We start from the raw sequence: 16,077 nt of genomic DNA on the forward strand, positions 1-16,077 counted from the left end.
GTTTTAAAACAGCTGAAAGATGCACAGTCACCAACAGCAATTACCAGAGCTGATATGTCAATTGCTGAGGAGTTCAAAGCAGAGGAATAGATTGTACATAACAGAGGGATGCAAAATTAGACATTGATACATGGATAATGGTACTTACAAGAAAAGATATGCATGAAACTGATAAATCTGTTATTAAGCTATCCATATAAGACTCCATTTTGTAACAAGATGGATGATCTGTGCCTGTACAGTTATTCATAAGCTTTGAATTGCAGAGTATAGAGAGTGATTTTTGCTAGTCTCTGAGTTTCAGAAGACCTTGGCTTCAGCAGATGTGTTCTAACCAAGATTAGCTTATGAATAGAATATGTATTCTAGACTGTTATGCCTGTCTCCCATAACTCCCATCCTAAGACTCCCCTTACTAACCTTGGAGAACAATAGATGTTTGTACTTACTGATACTATGCATGTTAGATTTTGGAGAACAATCTCCTTGTAAGAAACGCTATAAGATTTGTGTACCTTTTGAATAATACAACAGAGATGCTTGAACACTGACAGGGTTTGGTCTTAGCATTATTTCTCTGCCTATTAGCTGGTAAACCTCAAAAGAGATATCTCAATCAGGAGGTCTGACACAAAATAATGAGCTTTAGCTGGTGATTACCCACAGAAGATTAATTACGATCTATCACTTGGAGGTTCCCATACCGAGATGTCCTGCGCTCATCCATGGGCGGATACGTCGGGAGTGACTGGGACAGTGGATTCTAGCTTTCACCCCAGGAAGAGTAGTTTTGCTCAAGCTGGACTGCGCTGTTTTGGGAAACTTCCGTGTCTGCCTAGGGATTCAGGTACAGACATCTATGTGTCTCAGACTCTTGTTTTTGTTATAGTCCTTATAAATTTACATATGAGAAATGCAAATGTGTTATTGTTTTTAACAGTCTGATAATTGGTTTCCCTGATTAGCATAAGTATTGTCCTTTGATACATCTTGTGATTTTTATACTTCCAGTGTGAATAGACATAGAAGTACATTTTGTTTGTTGGTAGGTTGCCATATTGATGGAGATTATCTCCGGACTATAGTAGGATAATTTGGGGATTTGTTTATAACAACTTTGCCAATCAATCTATATTCCAAAGGTACGGTCATAGTGTGCCCAGAACTACTAAGGAGATCCACTTTAGTAACAGAAGGTAATAGGGTTTTAGTAAAACCCACAGAGCAAGGTTTAGGAAACCCACGCAAAACAGGGTTTGGTGAAACCCGCAAAATAGGGTTTAGTAAACCAACACACAGAGAAGCTTTTAGTAAACCCACACACACGCAAAACAAGGTTTAGTTAACTCGCACACACATATTGGGTTTAGGAAACCCACATATATGGGTAATGCGGACAGCAAACATCTGTCCAGCTGTCATATCCCCATGGAAATTATACGTACAGTGTTAGGTCCTGGGGCAACAGAAGGAATGGAAATGGCACACTTGATCCGATTAAAATTTCAACAGATACGTAAGTCAAATGGCTCTTGCATAAAGAGTAACAAACTTGAAGACAAACTTTTAAATTGGATAAAAGTGGTAAAACAGATCTTGTTAGAGAAAGAGTCACAAGAAAGGGAATAAGAAATTAATTGTATGTACTTTAAGGATTATTTTAAAGAAACATCTCTAAGGTCAGTAGGTCCAAATTGTTCAGTAAAGAATATTGGTAAAAATAAATAGTTATGCCCTGATATAGACTGTCAAGCATGTGATGATTTGGAATTGTGGTGCTGTAAATTGTAGTTTCTAGACTGAAAAGATACCAGAAGTTGGAATGAAAATAAGAAATACATAGATCCCTGTAAGAAAAATCCATAAAAATTTGAACGTCCTCAATTAACATTGTGAAGAGTGCTAAATTATTTATCATTTTAAATGTAAAGAGAAGTGCATTTAAAATTTGCAAAAGGTAGATTACAGAGTAAGTTGATAAAATTTCAGAAATGTGTTAAAACTTTTCAGTTTAATCCAACATGTTTGGGAACGCCCATACAAATGAAGTTTTTAAAAAGAAATTGATTTTGAATCAGAGCTGAAGTTTTGCCATTGTGTGTTTCTAAGAATTCTGACAGTCTCCCTTTAAAAAATTCTGAAGGGAGGGGGAGTGAGTGTTCAGAAGAAGTTGAAATTTCAGGTGATTTACACACAGCAGTTTGTGCAGAAATTAGTGGACTTAAGATGTAATTAACGTGGAAAAATGCATAAATCAATATGTATGTTCAAGTAAATCTAAAAGTGATGTTAGTAAAAATTTCAAATATTTAAAGGTATGACATAATTGTTCTTGTCTCAGTCAACCTTTTATATGCCTAGTTCACAAGAGGCTCAGTGAACATCGTTGCAAATGCTAAACAGGCAGTTTTAGTGACATTTGCAAATCAAAATTGTTTTTACTTTTTGCTATGGGCCTTTGTTTTGTTTCAAAAGTGTTTTTATTTTTTGCTATTGGCATTTATTTTAATGATGCTGACATGAATATGTATAAATGTTATGTGGTTGTGGTATTACGCATAGACAAATAAGCATAAGAAGATAGCCCCCAGTGTAATCTACCTCTCAATATGACCAGTCATAGAGTCCTGCAATATATTGTATCCATCTGGGGCTGCTAAAAATGTTATTCAGTTCAAATTAATCTCATCAGAACATTTGACCTCCTCTGTTGTCCCGGCCACTGGCCTGGATGGTCAAATGCAGTACAGCAAGGTCAAATGCCAAGGCAGTACAGCCAGGCTCAACAAAAATTGTTTTGAAAGTAGCAATGAAGGTTTCATAATTGGACACTAGTGAATCTGCTCATTCCCACAATGGAGAAACCCAGTCCAAAGCGGTTCCAGTCAGCAAGGAGATAATGTACGTCACCTTCGACCTAGGCATAGGGAAGTTCTGCGGCAGACATTCAAATTGAATTTTGTACTGGTTGATGAACCCCCCGCCATCATCGAGGGTTCCCATCAAAGCGTGTAGGAGAAGACAGCTAAAGACGAGTCTTCGAGCCGCCAAAAACCAGAGGTTGAGCTGGAGGATTAGTCGGTGCAACCATAGCGGGAGAAGGAAGGAGCATAGCCAGGGTCGGCTGTATAGACAGTAATTGTTCAGAGTCTTCTTGCAGGTATTGACCCAACTGATGTTGAGCCACCTACTGAGTATCCATGCATGAGGCAAGGTTTTGTAATGCCCCCGCCGCCTGGGAACTATTAGCTTCCATTTGGCCTGTGCAAAATGTCACGTTTGACTTTGGGAAATCCCCTACTGAGGAGGTGAAAGCTGAGGTCTTGGGTTGAGGGAGGAATCGGAGGCGAGGGGCCTGTATGTAAGATCTCCTGATCCACGAATATCGGATGTTGATGAGACCTGACCAAGGGTGCGGAGTCTAACCTGTTGGGGAGTGTTCACCAGTGACCCCTTCAAGCGGGATATTGGTTTAAGCTGCACCCAGCAGGCAGGTCGTGATCCCTTGGTCAGATATCCGATATCCACGGGAATAGAGAAAGTACACCAATGGCCCAAGAGAAATACTTCTGAAAGAAGTATAGCTGCACCAGGAGTTGGTATTTGTAGTTGTATACAGGTAGAGGGTTTTAGACGCACTGCTGCACCAATAGGTGGCACTTGTAACTGCACGCAGATACTGTGTACTTGACGCACTGCTGCACCAAGAGGTGGCACTTGTAACTGCACACAGGCAAGTTGTTTTGACGCACTGCTGCACAAGGAGGATGGTACTTGTATGGCACACAGGCAAGGTGTTCGGACGCACTGTTGCACAAAGAGATGGCACTTGTATAGCACACAGGCAAGGTGTTCAGGCGCACTGTTGCACAAAGAGATGGCACTTGTATAGCACACAGGCAAGGTGTTCGGACGCACTGTTGTACAAGGAGATGACACTTGAGACTCGAGGGTATCACAATACAGGAACCTGGAATGAGGTGACAGCAAGTATACACAAGGTTGCTCTGTATATAGAGGAAACAAGCAGGACAGGTGTGGCAGACAGCTTTCATTGGATCTATGCCCACTGGACGTGGGGGAGTAAAATTCTGCGGTGAACACCTACTGTTGGGTGCTTGTCTCTTGCCCCTTTGTACATGCTAATACACACACCCATAGCCTGAATGGTGCTCAATTCATCGCAGACACAGCACTGATTGTGCAAGGACATGTGAGCCATGAACTAGCTGAAGTTCCATTCCAGCAAGCCTTATGCCAAACCATGGACAGAGACATTGCAGAAAACTTCATGTTTCCAAACAGCTGGCATGGGGGCCTACCTTACTTTTTACTGGAGAAGGCCTAATGGACTGTGAGATAATGACTGCACAAGAATGAGCTGCCGTGAGTAACCAACTTGAATGAAAGATTACCTTTGAAGCATTTGAAGCAGAGTTACCCTTCTTACAAATAGGGAAAGGTCCATTGAATGTTGCAGAAGAACCATATACCAAGCCGGATGAAGAACAGAAGAAACTTGTGCACTTTACAGGTGAATCTTCGCACATTAAAAGGCAGAAGCTGGACAGCTATAGCCTAGCAGCCCATCGCTGAAACTATCTTGTAGTTTTAACAAAGTCAAAGATCTTTGAGACTTTTAAGAAACTTTAAGCAGAAACAACATGGAGTACACTGGATGGTCATTTGTATTTCTTACTATCCACAAAACTGCCAGTGTGAATGAGTGAATGTTATGTTTAGGGAATTAAAAAGTTCAATGTTATACATATATAAGATATTACAGTAGGATGTATATAGTTTATTACAGTATAGTAGCTGATTAAAGTAAATGTTTATCTTGATTCAGCAGGAGTATGTATACAGGAGTTAAGGTGTAGATTTCCCCATCCGGCAAATACACTGAATCATTTAATTAGAAAATTATATCTATAGGACCGATGTATTATGTTGTATTAGATATTGATACTCACCCTATTATCTTCCTTCTTTCAGAATGTATTATCGAGAAGGATGATGTCCCTTATGTTTATCTCGGATCTGCTGATACCAGTGCTTTCTTGTCTACTATATCAGAGACGGCATTACCAAGTTGCCCAATGACAACAGGGGGAAGACTGTTTAATTTGTATGGGAGATCGGGTCAAATACATTATGATCTCAAACAGGACAATTCAGATACCATTAAGGACTCAATATGTCCAAGTGTCAAGGATCTGGCGCTGTTTATTATGATTTATGTATTTTACATGTATGATTAAAAGCCAAAGAATGGTTAAATATGTTGAATACAATAAAGAAATGTAATGGTATGTTAACACAAGGGGGTTTTACACTCCACATAATACAAACAGGTATATGTTACCTGATAATGGTTACCTGATTCACTACCGATTGCAACTGCGAATGCAATAGCGATTATGCACGCAATCTCGCTGCGATAGTATGCTAATCCATTGTGATCGCTATGCCGTTGCAGCACAACATAAGGATGCTGTCTTTACCTTACACAAATCCGTAATCCTTAGCAAGACTGCGAAACCATAGGTGACATCGAGTACCAACCCAGCCTCACGTACACTTTCACAAGCTCTGGCATTACTCAGGAATTGCTAACTTAATCGCACATTCAGGGGTGCAGAGAAGGGGGGGCAGTACTAATTACCCAAGCCCGGGGTTCCTGGAGGGGCCTGCGGGGGCCCAGTTCCGGTGCCACCCCCCCTCCCTTTTACGTCACAGCAGCCCAGCACACACAGCAATGGAATGCACTGGGAAACTGCTCACGGCAGCTAAGTAGCAACTGCGGCAGTCTACTATGCCTGTGGGGGCAGCAGTCACACTGATCACGCCCCACACAGGCTATGCACCGGGCTGAGGGGCTCACAGCGCCCCCCCTCCCCTAGCGGCCCTGTAAATATATTATTTCTATAATTTTTTTTCTCCTGAGGGAACGTGGCCATGCCTTTCATGATTAGGCCATGCCCCCTTCACCAAGGCCCCGCGTGGCTCTTGGCACCCCTGCACACACTATGTGTAGTCAAGCTGCATACGGTATCGCAGTGAATAATTTATGCACGCCCATGCAATTGTGTGCCAATGCACTGGCATGCCTGCATTTCGCCAACTACCCCCCCACCCCTCACCACCCCCAAATGGTACTTCCTTTCAATCACTCTGTGATGGGTCACAGTGGCCACAATGCATACACATGTGCAGAACGCAACAATCGGCCGATTGAGTGTGTAATCGCAGTTACGTTCATTGCTGAATCAGGCCCTATGTGTATTAACTTACTGGTAGAAAATGAATGGATATAATTTGGAGGATATGGTAATTGTACAATTATGAATGTGAGTTGTTTTTGGGGATAAATGAATGAAGGCCTTCCACATCATAAAACCAAGGATGGATTGTAATAGGAGAGCAAAAATGGCTACTGAAAGCCATGTTTTATTCTGTGCTTTTATGAATATATATGAATATTTATTCTGACCAGCAGCATCCCGACTGCCGGGATTCCATACCCGACCCCGTAAAGTGAGTGACAGGTAGTTTACGTTTGGGGAGGTATTGGGGTGGTCAGTAAAACGCAGGTGTGTCTTACCATTTAAAAGCCGTTACATATACTCAGCATGAGAGCCCTTTGCATGTCAGGAGAGCTGCAGTATTTGTGGCTGGTCAGACCTGCCGCAAGGCCAAGATGGCTGCTCGATGTGCGTTGATGTTACAGATATTTACACAGGTAAGTGACATCAGATGCAGATGCGGGGGCAGCAGTGGGCGTCCCTATGATCGGGTAAGCTTTGGAACTATTAGCAAATTTTAGTAGCTGCGTTCCATGCAAAATTGCAGCTGCAATCACATTAGCATTCATTTCTGAATCAGACCCACAAGCAATTAAACATAAATTCACCTGATCTTACACTGCACCCATATCTATAATTTTAGACATTCACATTACAGTAGATTATGGTAAAGTTTGGTCAGAGCATTGAATGTGAGATCTGCCAAATGCGCAACACCAGTGCTATTCTTCAGCAGGAACTCAGTTCCTGAATCTCTTATTAACTATGACGTAATGTCCTGGAATAAAAAATGTATTTTCCATAAGATAAGTTTTATTTTAAAGGCACCTTTGAGTGCCTTCTTTTCATACATCGATGTATGAGCTTCACAATAACCAGCATAGCGTTGCCACGTCTACCTATGGGACAGAAAAGCAGAGGGAGTCTCATTACTTTTCAAGCAACCCTCGTATATGTATATACAGTCAGGTGCATAAATATTGGGACATTGACAGAATTTTCATATTTTGGCCTCTATTCACCACCACAATGGCTTTGAAATCGTTGTAATTCCTACACCGTTCACCTGATTTGGATGTAATTACCCTCAAATTAAATCTGAAAGTCTGCAGTTAAAGCACAACTTGTTTGTTTCATTTGAAAGCCATTGTGGTGGTGAATAGAGGCCAAAATATGAAAATTCTGTCAATGTCCCCAATATTTATGCACCTGACTGTATATAATATATATATAATATATATGTTTATATATAATATTTATAATTGTTTTTCTATAGCTCCACCACAAGTAGCTCCACCCATAGTTCCTAAACCTGTGTTTCCAGAAAAATATCACTGCAAAACGCCATTTATTCAATAGAATTTTGAACCAACTGAATTTTACAGGATCAATGACAACTTACATGTTCACTGTACAGTCACCAAATGGACATGAACAAGTATGAATGGACACTAAGGGATGTGGTATATATATAAAAAATATATATAATATATGTAACTTTGACATGAAAGATGGGCCCCCATCAGCTCTGGACCCCACAGCAGCTGCACCCCTTGCACCTATGGTAGTTATGCCCATGGATCTGCTTCAAAACCCAGAAGTAAAGTAAAAGCTTTATTTTTTTAATTTGTCAAGAAATTGAGAAATGCTGGAAAATGTTTGCATTTTTGTACCAATTAGTCAAACAGGTTTTAGAAACAATACACAGGGGAGATGTATCAAGCCTTGGAGACAGATAAATGGCCTGATTCAGAGACAGACACTAACACACCCACAACTGCGATCTTTTACGGATCGCAGTTGCTAAAATTTGCTAATGCCTTCCAAAGCTTAACCGAGCATAGGGACACTTACTGCTGCCTTATCATATCCATCCAACATGCTATCGTGACTGGGTTACAATGCCGACACATACATGTATGTAGGCTAACCCTAACCTAACCCTATCTCCCCGCAGCCTAAACCTAACTCTCCTCCTGTTCAGCCTAAACCTAACCCTCCCCCTGCAGCCTAACCTTAACCCTCCCCCTAGTGCCCAACCATTAACCAGCAGCCGGGGTGCTGGCGCTGGGATTTTGACTGGTGACTGGATTCCGGCACCGGCATTCTGAGCATCAGTATCCCGATTGCCAGGATCATAACTACATGCCTCCCCCACAACCAGCTCAGACATCTCTGGTGTCAAAGTATGTTCCCAAAGTTCTGGGAAAATTGCTTTGATGCTAAGATATTACTTCATTACACTCATATTATGTTTTTTTCTATATACAGTTGTCATACATGGAGCATAAAAGGTAAGTGCAATTTATGCTATACTAAAGTGTTCATTTCCCAAACTTAGAGAATATATACAGTATATCCAATCATGATGAATGTATTGATCATTGTTTCCCTTTAACATGCTATGCTGACACATTATCCCTTTCTGTGAATATAACAATCTGGCCAGGGAATTCCTAATAGCCTGGGTACTGCAGGCCAGTCATGCAGACTATGGTGTCTCTTTGCCAAGCTGCGATAAAGCGGATTTTCTTACTATTTCAATAGGTCAATCTTCTCTTTGTAATTACATCTGGGGGATAGTGTTTGTGTCCCTAAGCCATGTTGCTGATGCCAGATGACAGTGTTTTATTATTTATAAGGTGAAGTTTTTTAATCTTTTCTTTTTCTTGTATATGTATAAATGCCAAACAGGGTATTGAAGAACTCCAATTCAATATTCATGATACCCATCTGTCAGCGGCACAAAGGGATGGGCAGAGGTTCAGAGAGGGGGGCGTGGATGACCTGAGTTATTCTAGGGGCCCAGGAGTGCAGGGGAGGCATAAACGTTCCCCCTACCTCAATACTGTTACCAAGTCCCCTCTCTAGGACAGACACCATAGGAATATAGTCAATGACATTGCATAGCTGCATGTGGCCGTGCCCCCCTGAACCAGGGAATGAGTAATGTCTCAGCGGCCCTGGGGATGAGTGATTCTCAAAAATGTGGAATTCACGCTACCTCCAAATGTACTTGTAACAAATACCTGATAGGTTCTATGGGCTGTCAGATAAGCTTAGCAGTCCTCTGATAATGAGGGGAAATAAAGGGCACATAGTGTATTTTCAATGTGGGACATAGTTATCACAAAGCAGTAATAGAATGTGACTGTGGTTTGCATATTAGAGAAACAGGACAAGAGCCTTGCACTCTGGTATAGAGAACATTTTAACTGCAGAAATGCAGAACACTAGAGGTTTGTGAACCTCATCTAAAACATCTATACATGAGAGTATATGGGAGTTCATGAGAAAGTGAAAAGAAGAATATTATAGGTATTGTTTAAATGTAAAACATATCCTAGAACAGTTCTTTTTCTTTCCACAAGGAATCTCCAGTCTATGGGTCCCATTTAACAATGGGGGAGATTTAATAAAGCTTGGAGAGAGATAAAATTGGAGATAAATAGCACCAGCCAATCAGCTCCTGTCACTTTCCAGGCTGGGTTTGAAAAATAACAGTTAGTAGCTGATTGGTTGGTGCTATTTATCTCCAGTTTTATCTCTCTCCAAACTTTATTAAATCTCCCCTAATGTACCTTAATACCAGCTGCATATTTTGTTCAGTATTGCGTGATACGTCCTCCTCCTTGGTGGCATCCTCCACTCTGTTACTGGTGGCCTATCGCTGTCAGAGACGGGCTGCTGTGTCATGTGCAATGGCCAGTCTGCACATGTGCATGACACTTTCACCTGGCGGGGACACAGCAAAGCCTGGAAGGCTTTGCTGAAGCAGGAAAGACTGTTGCTTGGGAAAGGTATTTTCTCGCCATCTATAGATGGTGTAAACAATACAGTGACAAATAGTGATAATCTAAGTTTACCGCTTTTTGTTCAATATTGAAAGGAAGACAAAACCCCTTTACCGGGGGCTAAAGGGGTTATGGCTCATTGTTAAATGGGTCCCTACGTGTGAATATTATGGCTGGAGCGAACTTCAGATTTAACTAGTGTCCTAGTTTTCCATTGTTTACACTATTGTGTCCTAATAGCAATAGAAGTCATACATTACTGACTGCAATGATTATAATGTATTGACCTATAAAGATAGAATACTATTAATCTAGACTAACAGCACAATTGACCCATCCTCCCACCACTATCCATGAGAAAGAAACACATTAAAACTGTGGGGCCTCTTTATTAAGCTAAATCCCTTCCAAACATGTTGCAGAAATGGCAATAACCACATCATTTAAGTATAATATTTCTATATGATAAAAGCCTACCAAAGGAAATATCAGATTTATTTCCGATGGCCACATCGCCTTTGGTGCTGAAAAAACATTATTATGCAAGGAAGGGGAGATAAGAAACATGCCATTTGAACAAGGGATACATAAAAACATGTACTGAGGTAAACATACAAGAGAAGAGTTACTGTAGCTAGTAGGATGAGAAAAAGACATGGGGGAAGCTAGATATATGGGGGCAGACAATGATCAACATGTAAAGGTTCAGCTTTGGGGCAAACATAACTATTTGGCCCCTGCTTTCTGTGCAACAAAAAAATGGGAGTGACAAAATGTGGGTGTGGTTTAAATAGCAAATGAATCATATGAAAAATTGTTGAAGAGCTATAAGCAAATACAATACCATTGAGCTCCAGCTACCAAAAGAAACTATTCTAATGGCCTCTATTCAAATTAGAGAGCAGTGGCACACGCAGGGTAGGTTTCTGAATACCTAGAAACCCCCCCTGACCGGCCAGAGATGGATACAGCTGTGTCTCCGTCTCAGCCCAAACCACGATCGCTGCAGTTACAGAGAGCTCTATTGCAATAGACAGAATGTCCAGGGAGAGCTGCTGCGCATGCCCAGCCACAGCAGCTCCCTCCATTCTCATTCCTCACACACAGTGGCTGCCAGTCTCCTCTCAGCCCAGAGTATGTGAATACTGTATGTATGTATGTGTGTGTGTGTGTGTGTGTATGTATCTATGTATGCATACCTCCCAACATTTTTACTTACCAAAGAGGGACAGGTCACAGAAAGGGGGCATGACTTGCGTAATAAGGGGCGGGACTATGGAAAATGGGGTGGAGCCTCGTGGCTTCCCCCGTTTTCGTCACTTTGGGGGCGTGCCCAGCACTCTCTGAGATGCTGGGCAGCCCCCAGGCAGTCCATACGCACGGCATCTGTTCTCCTCCTGCACAGCAGTTTGTGCTATACCCAACTTCCCCCCCACCGTTGGACACTGCGGCCCGCGGGTGGGACTGCGGGACAGTCCCAGAAAAATGACTGATATACAATACATGGAGCATCCTGGTGACCAATATACAAAACAGGATACATTATAGTGACCAATTTACAATACAGAGAGCATGCTACTGACTGATAAACACTACAGCGAACATTCTTGTGACACACTACAAAGAGCATCCTAGTGACCGATATACAAAGGGTCATTCCATGAAATATAGGACACAATACATGAAAATTAAATTGTATCACAGCAGATGCCAAGACATTTTCAACTTCATTTCTTTCTACTGATGAATTTAATGTAAAGTCACATTGACTGATGTAGTTAACGGGGCAAAAGTGGGCAATAAATGGACTTGGGGCCAGTCACCGCGATCGGGAATCGAGCACTCGTAGTACACAGGCTGAGCGCTAATTTGAGTGACAGATAGTGCCGTTTGAGGCTGGTGTCAGGGGATGGTCTCTGAAAATGGGGGTGTGGATGTGTGAACACAGGCGTGCCTGTGTGTTCTAATGGTGTTTCATGGGTGTGCATAATTAGCATGGCAGTGTCATTGTACACGTCACCTGGTTGTATTTCAGCCTGCAGTGATCGCAGTGCTTGCGGTGGGGTAGGGTCTACCTTAAGGGCTGATTGGTGTTTGTGGCTGCTATACAATACAGACAGCATTCTAGTGAAAAATACACAATACAGTGGCAATTCTAGTGGCAATTCTAGTGACTATGATAAATCATAATAACTATGATGAATACATTTAATTTGTAAAGTCCTACTCTATAAATAAAAAATATTACTGACTTGGCATATAAGCATACATTTAGTTACACCTTAGAAACAACTAAATATACAATTTTAGAGCAAAATAGTGATCACCCAATATTTTGTCATTCCAAATGGTTTTCTTTTGTAATAAAAGATCACATGTGGTTAGGATAGAAGATAAAAAAAGGAGTAAAGGGGGAAGCAGACTATGAAAAGAAAGGAAAATAAGGAAAGAAACATGAAGTCACAGAGAGACTAACATACTGGTAGGAATGGTAGAGCAGGGAGTCACAACTGATGACAAGGTAAGTATACATTTTCCAAATGTCTGTCTTGTTACTGGGGTTGGATGTTTGTGGACTCAACCATTTCACAGATTGGTAAGGGTAGGCATGGAGTCTTGACACAGCTCTAACTGAAAACATCGTCAATACTGTATGACTTGTTCTCCATTAAATTGATTTCTCGCAAAGACAGTGTGAGAGGGTACACCTAATATTTTCTTGTGAATTGGGCACCCTGATACATTGGCAAAATTGGCAATGTTTGCCAACAAGAGTTGAGCAGGTGCTATACAAGATTCACTCTTATTAGATAATCAACATGACCTACTGTATGCTGTACCACTTTGTTCTTCCTCTCTATTACAGCTATTGAAGCGGTGTTGTTCCTAATTCCAGGCTTGAAGAAAACATATTTCTTGTACAACTATGTTAAAGTATTGCTTACGTGATGTTCAATGTGGCACTTAGAGGTTCCTTCTCTGCTTGTTGACGGGACAGAAACTGATTTAGATCTCCGTTTTCCATATATTCTGTTATCATGCATAATGGGTCCTCTGTAATGCAGACTGCCAACAGTCGAATAATATTGGGGTCCTTTAATCTGGACATTATCTTTATCTCCTTTAGAAAATCATTTCTGTCAAAATTGAAAACACATTATTTATCACCATCTGGCATTTTAAAAAATAATTGAAAAGATATTTGAAATAATTGTTTGAATGTAAAGTTACTCTAGTTGTTAAAATAAATTTACAAAAGAGAACAAAACAAAAAGTTATACAAAAAATAACAAATCTCCCTATCTTAATATTTGCAATAACATGTTGTTGCCAGACTTCTCATGAGCTGCTTATCATCTAGGGAACTCTCTACCCAATCCCATCCCATCTGACTCTCCTCAACCTTCATAATCTCTAAACAATCTGTAATGATTATTCCAAGAAAGTTATTTCTCTCCTGGATAAAAATATGAGATATGGTAAGATCTTACCCTTGTTATCTATTTCTACGAAGTCCATAGGGTTCCACAAGATACCTTGGGGTATAGGTGATGACATCAGGCATCGGGCACCATAGAGTTAAAGCTTTCAGCCTCCCAGGATGCACTAGGGTCCCCCTCCTATACCCCACCCCCGAGCCAAGGCATCTCAGTTACGTACCAAGCCATAGGCCGGAGGAGGAGAAGGAAGAGATAGAAAAAAGATCTGGACACACACAAGAATCACATTCTCACCAGAGGGAGATGGAAAAACCAGTGACCAGATTAAAGCCCCTATGCAACACAGGTGCGACAGGGCGGGAGTCCTGTGGAACCCTATGGACTTCGTAGAAATAGAGATAACAAGGGTAAGTTCTTACCATATCTCATATTTTCTACTTCAGGGTCCATAGGGTATCCACAGGATACCTTGGGGATGTCCCAAAGCAGTATCCTTTAGGGGTGAGGACGCTCCTGTGCTGAAAGTAGAATCCGCCGCCCGAAGGAAGCATCCTGAGAGGCAAAGGCGTCAAACGCATAATACCTCACAAAGGTATGGACAGAGGACCACGTGGCAGCCTTGCAGATCTGGACTGCAGAGGCACCACATCGTGCTGCCCATGAGGGACCCACAGACCTAGTGGAATGAGCCCTCACAGAGGATGGAACCGGCAGGCCTTCATGAAGATAAGCTTCTGAAATGGCCATACGGATCCAAGCTGCCAAAGTTTGTTTGGAAGCAGGCCAACCCTTTTTACAGAAGCCTTAGAGGACAAACAAGGCATCCGACTTCCTAAATGAAGAAGTGCGGTCAACATAAGTTCTTAAGGCCCGCACCACATCCAAAGTGGCCTCACCCACTTAAACACCAGGTGAGTTAAAGGCCGGCACAATGATTTCTTCGTTAATGTGAAACCGGGAAACAACTTTGGGCAAAAATTCAGGACGAGTGTGCAGCACTGCCCTGTTCCCATGAAAAATCAAGAAAGGGGGTCTACAAGAAACACGTCTGGCCGAAGCGATGGCCAGAAGGAAAACAGTCTTAGCTGTTAGCCATTTAAGGTCCACTGATCCCAGTGGTTCAAATGGCGGTCCCTGGAGAGCCCTCAGGACCACAGCCAGATCCCAAGGTGCCACAGGTGGAACAAAGGGTGGCTGAATGCGCAAAACGCCCTGCATAAAGGTGCGCACATCAGGGATTGTAGCAATCCTACGATGGAACCAGACAGACAGGGCAGAAACCTGCACCTTCAAAGAAGCAAGGCAAAGCCCATGGTCCAGTCCCGCTTGTAGGAAGGCTAGCACTCTAGACAGACGAAATTCCCTAGGTGCATAACCTCTTGGTCTACACCACTGGAAGAACGTATGCCACACGCGATGGTATATTCTCGTGGAAGACGGTTTCCGAGCTCTGAGCATGGTTCGCACTACAGAGCTGGAGAAACCCCTGGACCATAACATGGCTGTCTCAACAGCCACGCTGTCAAAGACAGCCGAGTCAGGTCCGGATGAAGACAGGGACCCTGAGACAGAAGGTCTGGTCGCAGCGGCAACCGCAGAGGACTGTCCACGGACAGACCCTGAAGGTCTGAGAACCAGTGCCATCTGGGCCATGCGAGAGCTGTCAACAGGAGCATCCCTCCTTCCTGTTTGAATTTCCGGATTACTCTCGGAAGAAGGGAAACCGGAGGAAAAAGATAAGCAAACCGGAACGTCCACTGGAGGGACAGAGCATCCACCAGAGACGCCTTTTCGTCTCTTGTGTGAGACCCGTACACCGGCAACTTCTTGTTGTGTCGGGACGCCATGAGGTCGATCTCTGGAAGACCCCACCTGTCCACCAGCAGTTGAAAGACGTCCAGGTGCAGAGACCATTCCCCCCGATGAACGTCCTGGTGACTGAGAAAGTCCGCATCCCAATTCAGCACTCCCGGAATGAATACCGCTGATATGGCCGGGAGATTGTGCCCCGCCCATACCAGGATTCGGGACACCTCTACGAGAGCCACCCGACTTCGGGTTCCTCCCTGCCGATTTATGAAGGCCACGGTGGTAGCGTTGTCCGACTGGACCTGCACTGGGTGACCTCGGAGAACCAGATGTGCCTGCTGGAGAGCATTGAATACCGCGTGGAGCTCCAAAATGTTTATGGGAAGCTCTGCCTCTGCCTGAGTCCACCTGCCCTGGAACAAGTGTGGACCCGAAACTGCTCCCCAGCCCCGAAGACTGGCGTCCATTGTCAACAGGACCCAATTCGCCACCCAGAACGGACGACCCTTGTTGAGATGGGTCATCTGCAACCACCAGGCTAGGGACAGGCGAACCTCCGGAGTGAGCACTATCGTCTGGGATTTTAGAGACTGAGGCAGTCCATTCCATTTGGACAGGATCCGGTGCTGTAGAGGTCTGGAGTGAAACTGGGCATATTCCACCATGTCGAATATCGACACCATGGAGCCCAGTAACCTCATCGCCGAGTGCAGAGACACCCGGCGGCTC

At 42.9% G+C, this 16,077-nt stretch overlaps 1 protein-coding gene across 3 annotated transcripts in view; it reads right to left on the bottom strand.

Moving 5' to 3' along the window:
- The window catches only part of DDR2 (discoidin domain receptor tyrosine kinase 2), a 268,529-nt gene that overhangs the window by 32,314 nt on the left and 220,138 nt on the right, over positions 1–16,077 (bottom strand). For all 3 annotated transcript variants that reach the window (XR_015872921.1, XM_088459057.1, XM_088459058.1), the window contains one exon: positions 13,045–13,236. Coding sequence is in view for 2 of the 3 variants with exons in the window: in XM_088459057.1 (XP_088315183.1) it covers positions 13,045–13,236 (192 nt within the window). In the remaining variant the exon portion in view is untranslated. The remainder of the gene's footprint in view (positions 1–13,044; positions 13,237–16,077) is intronic.

Source organism: Taudactylus pleione, unplaced genomic scaffold, assembly GCF_031769625.1.
Source record: "Taudactylus pleione unplaced genomic scaffold, aTauple2 ptg000889l, whole genome shotgun sequence".
NCBI lineage: Eukaryota > Metazoa > Chordata > Amphibia > Anura > Myobatrachidae > Taudactylus > Taudactylus pleione.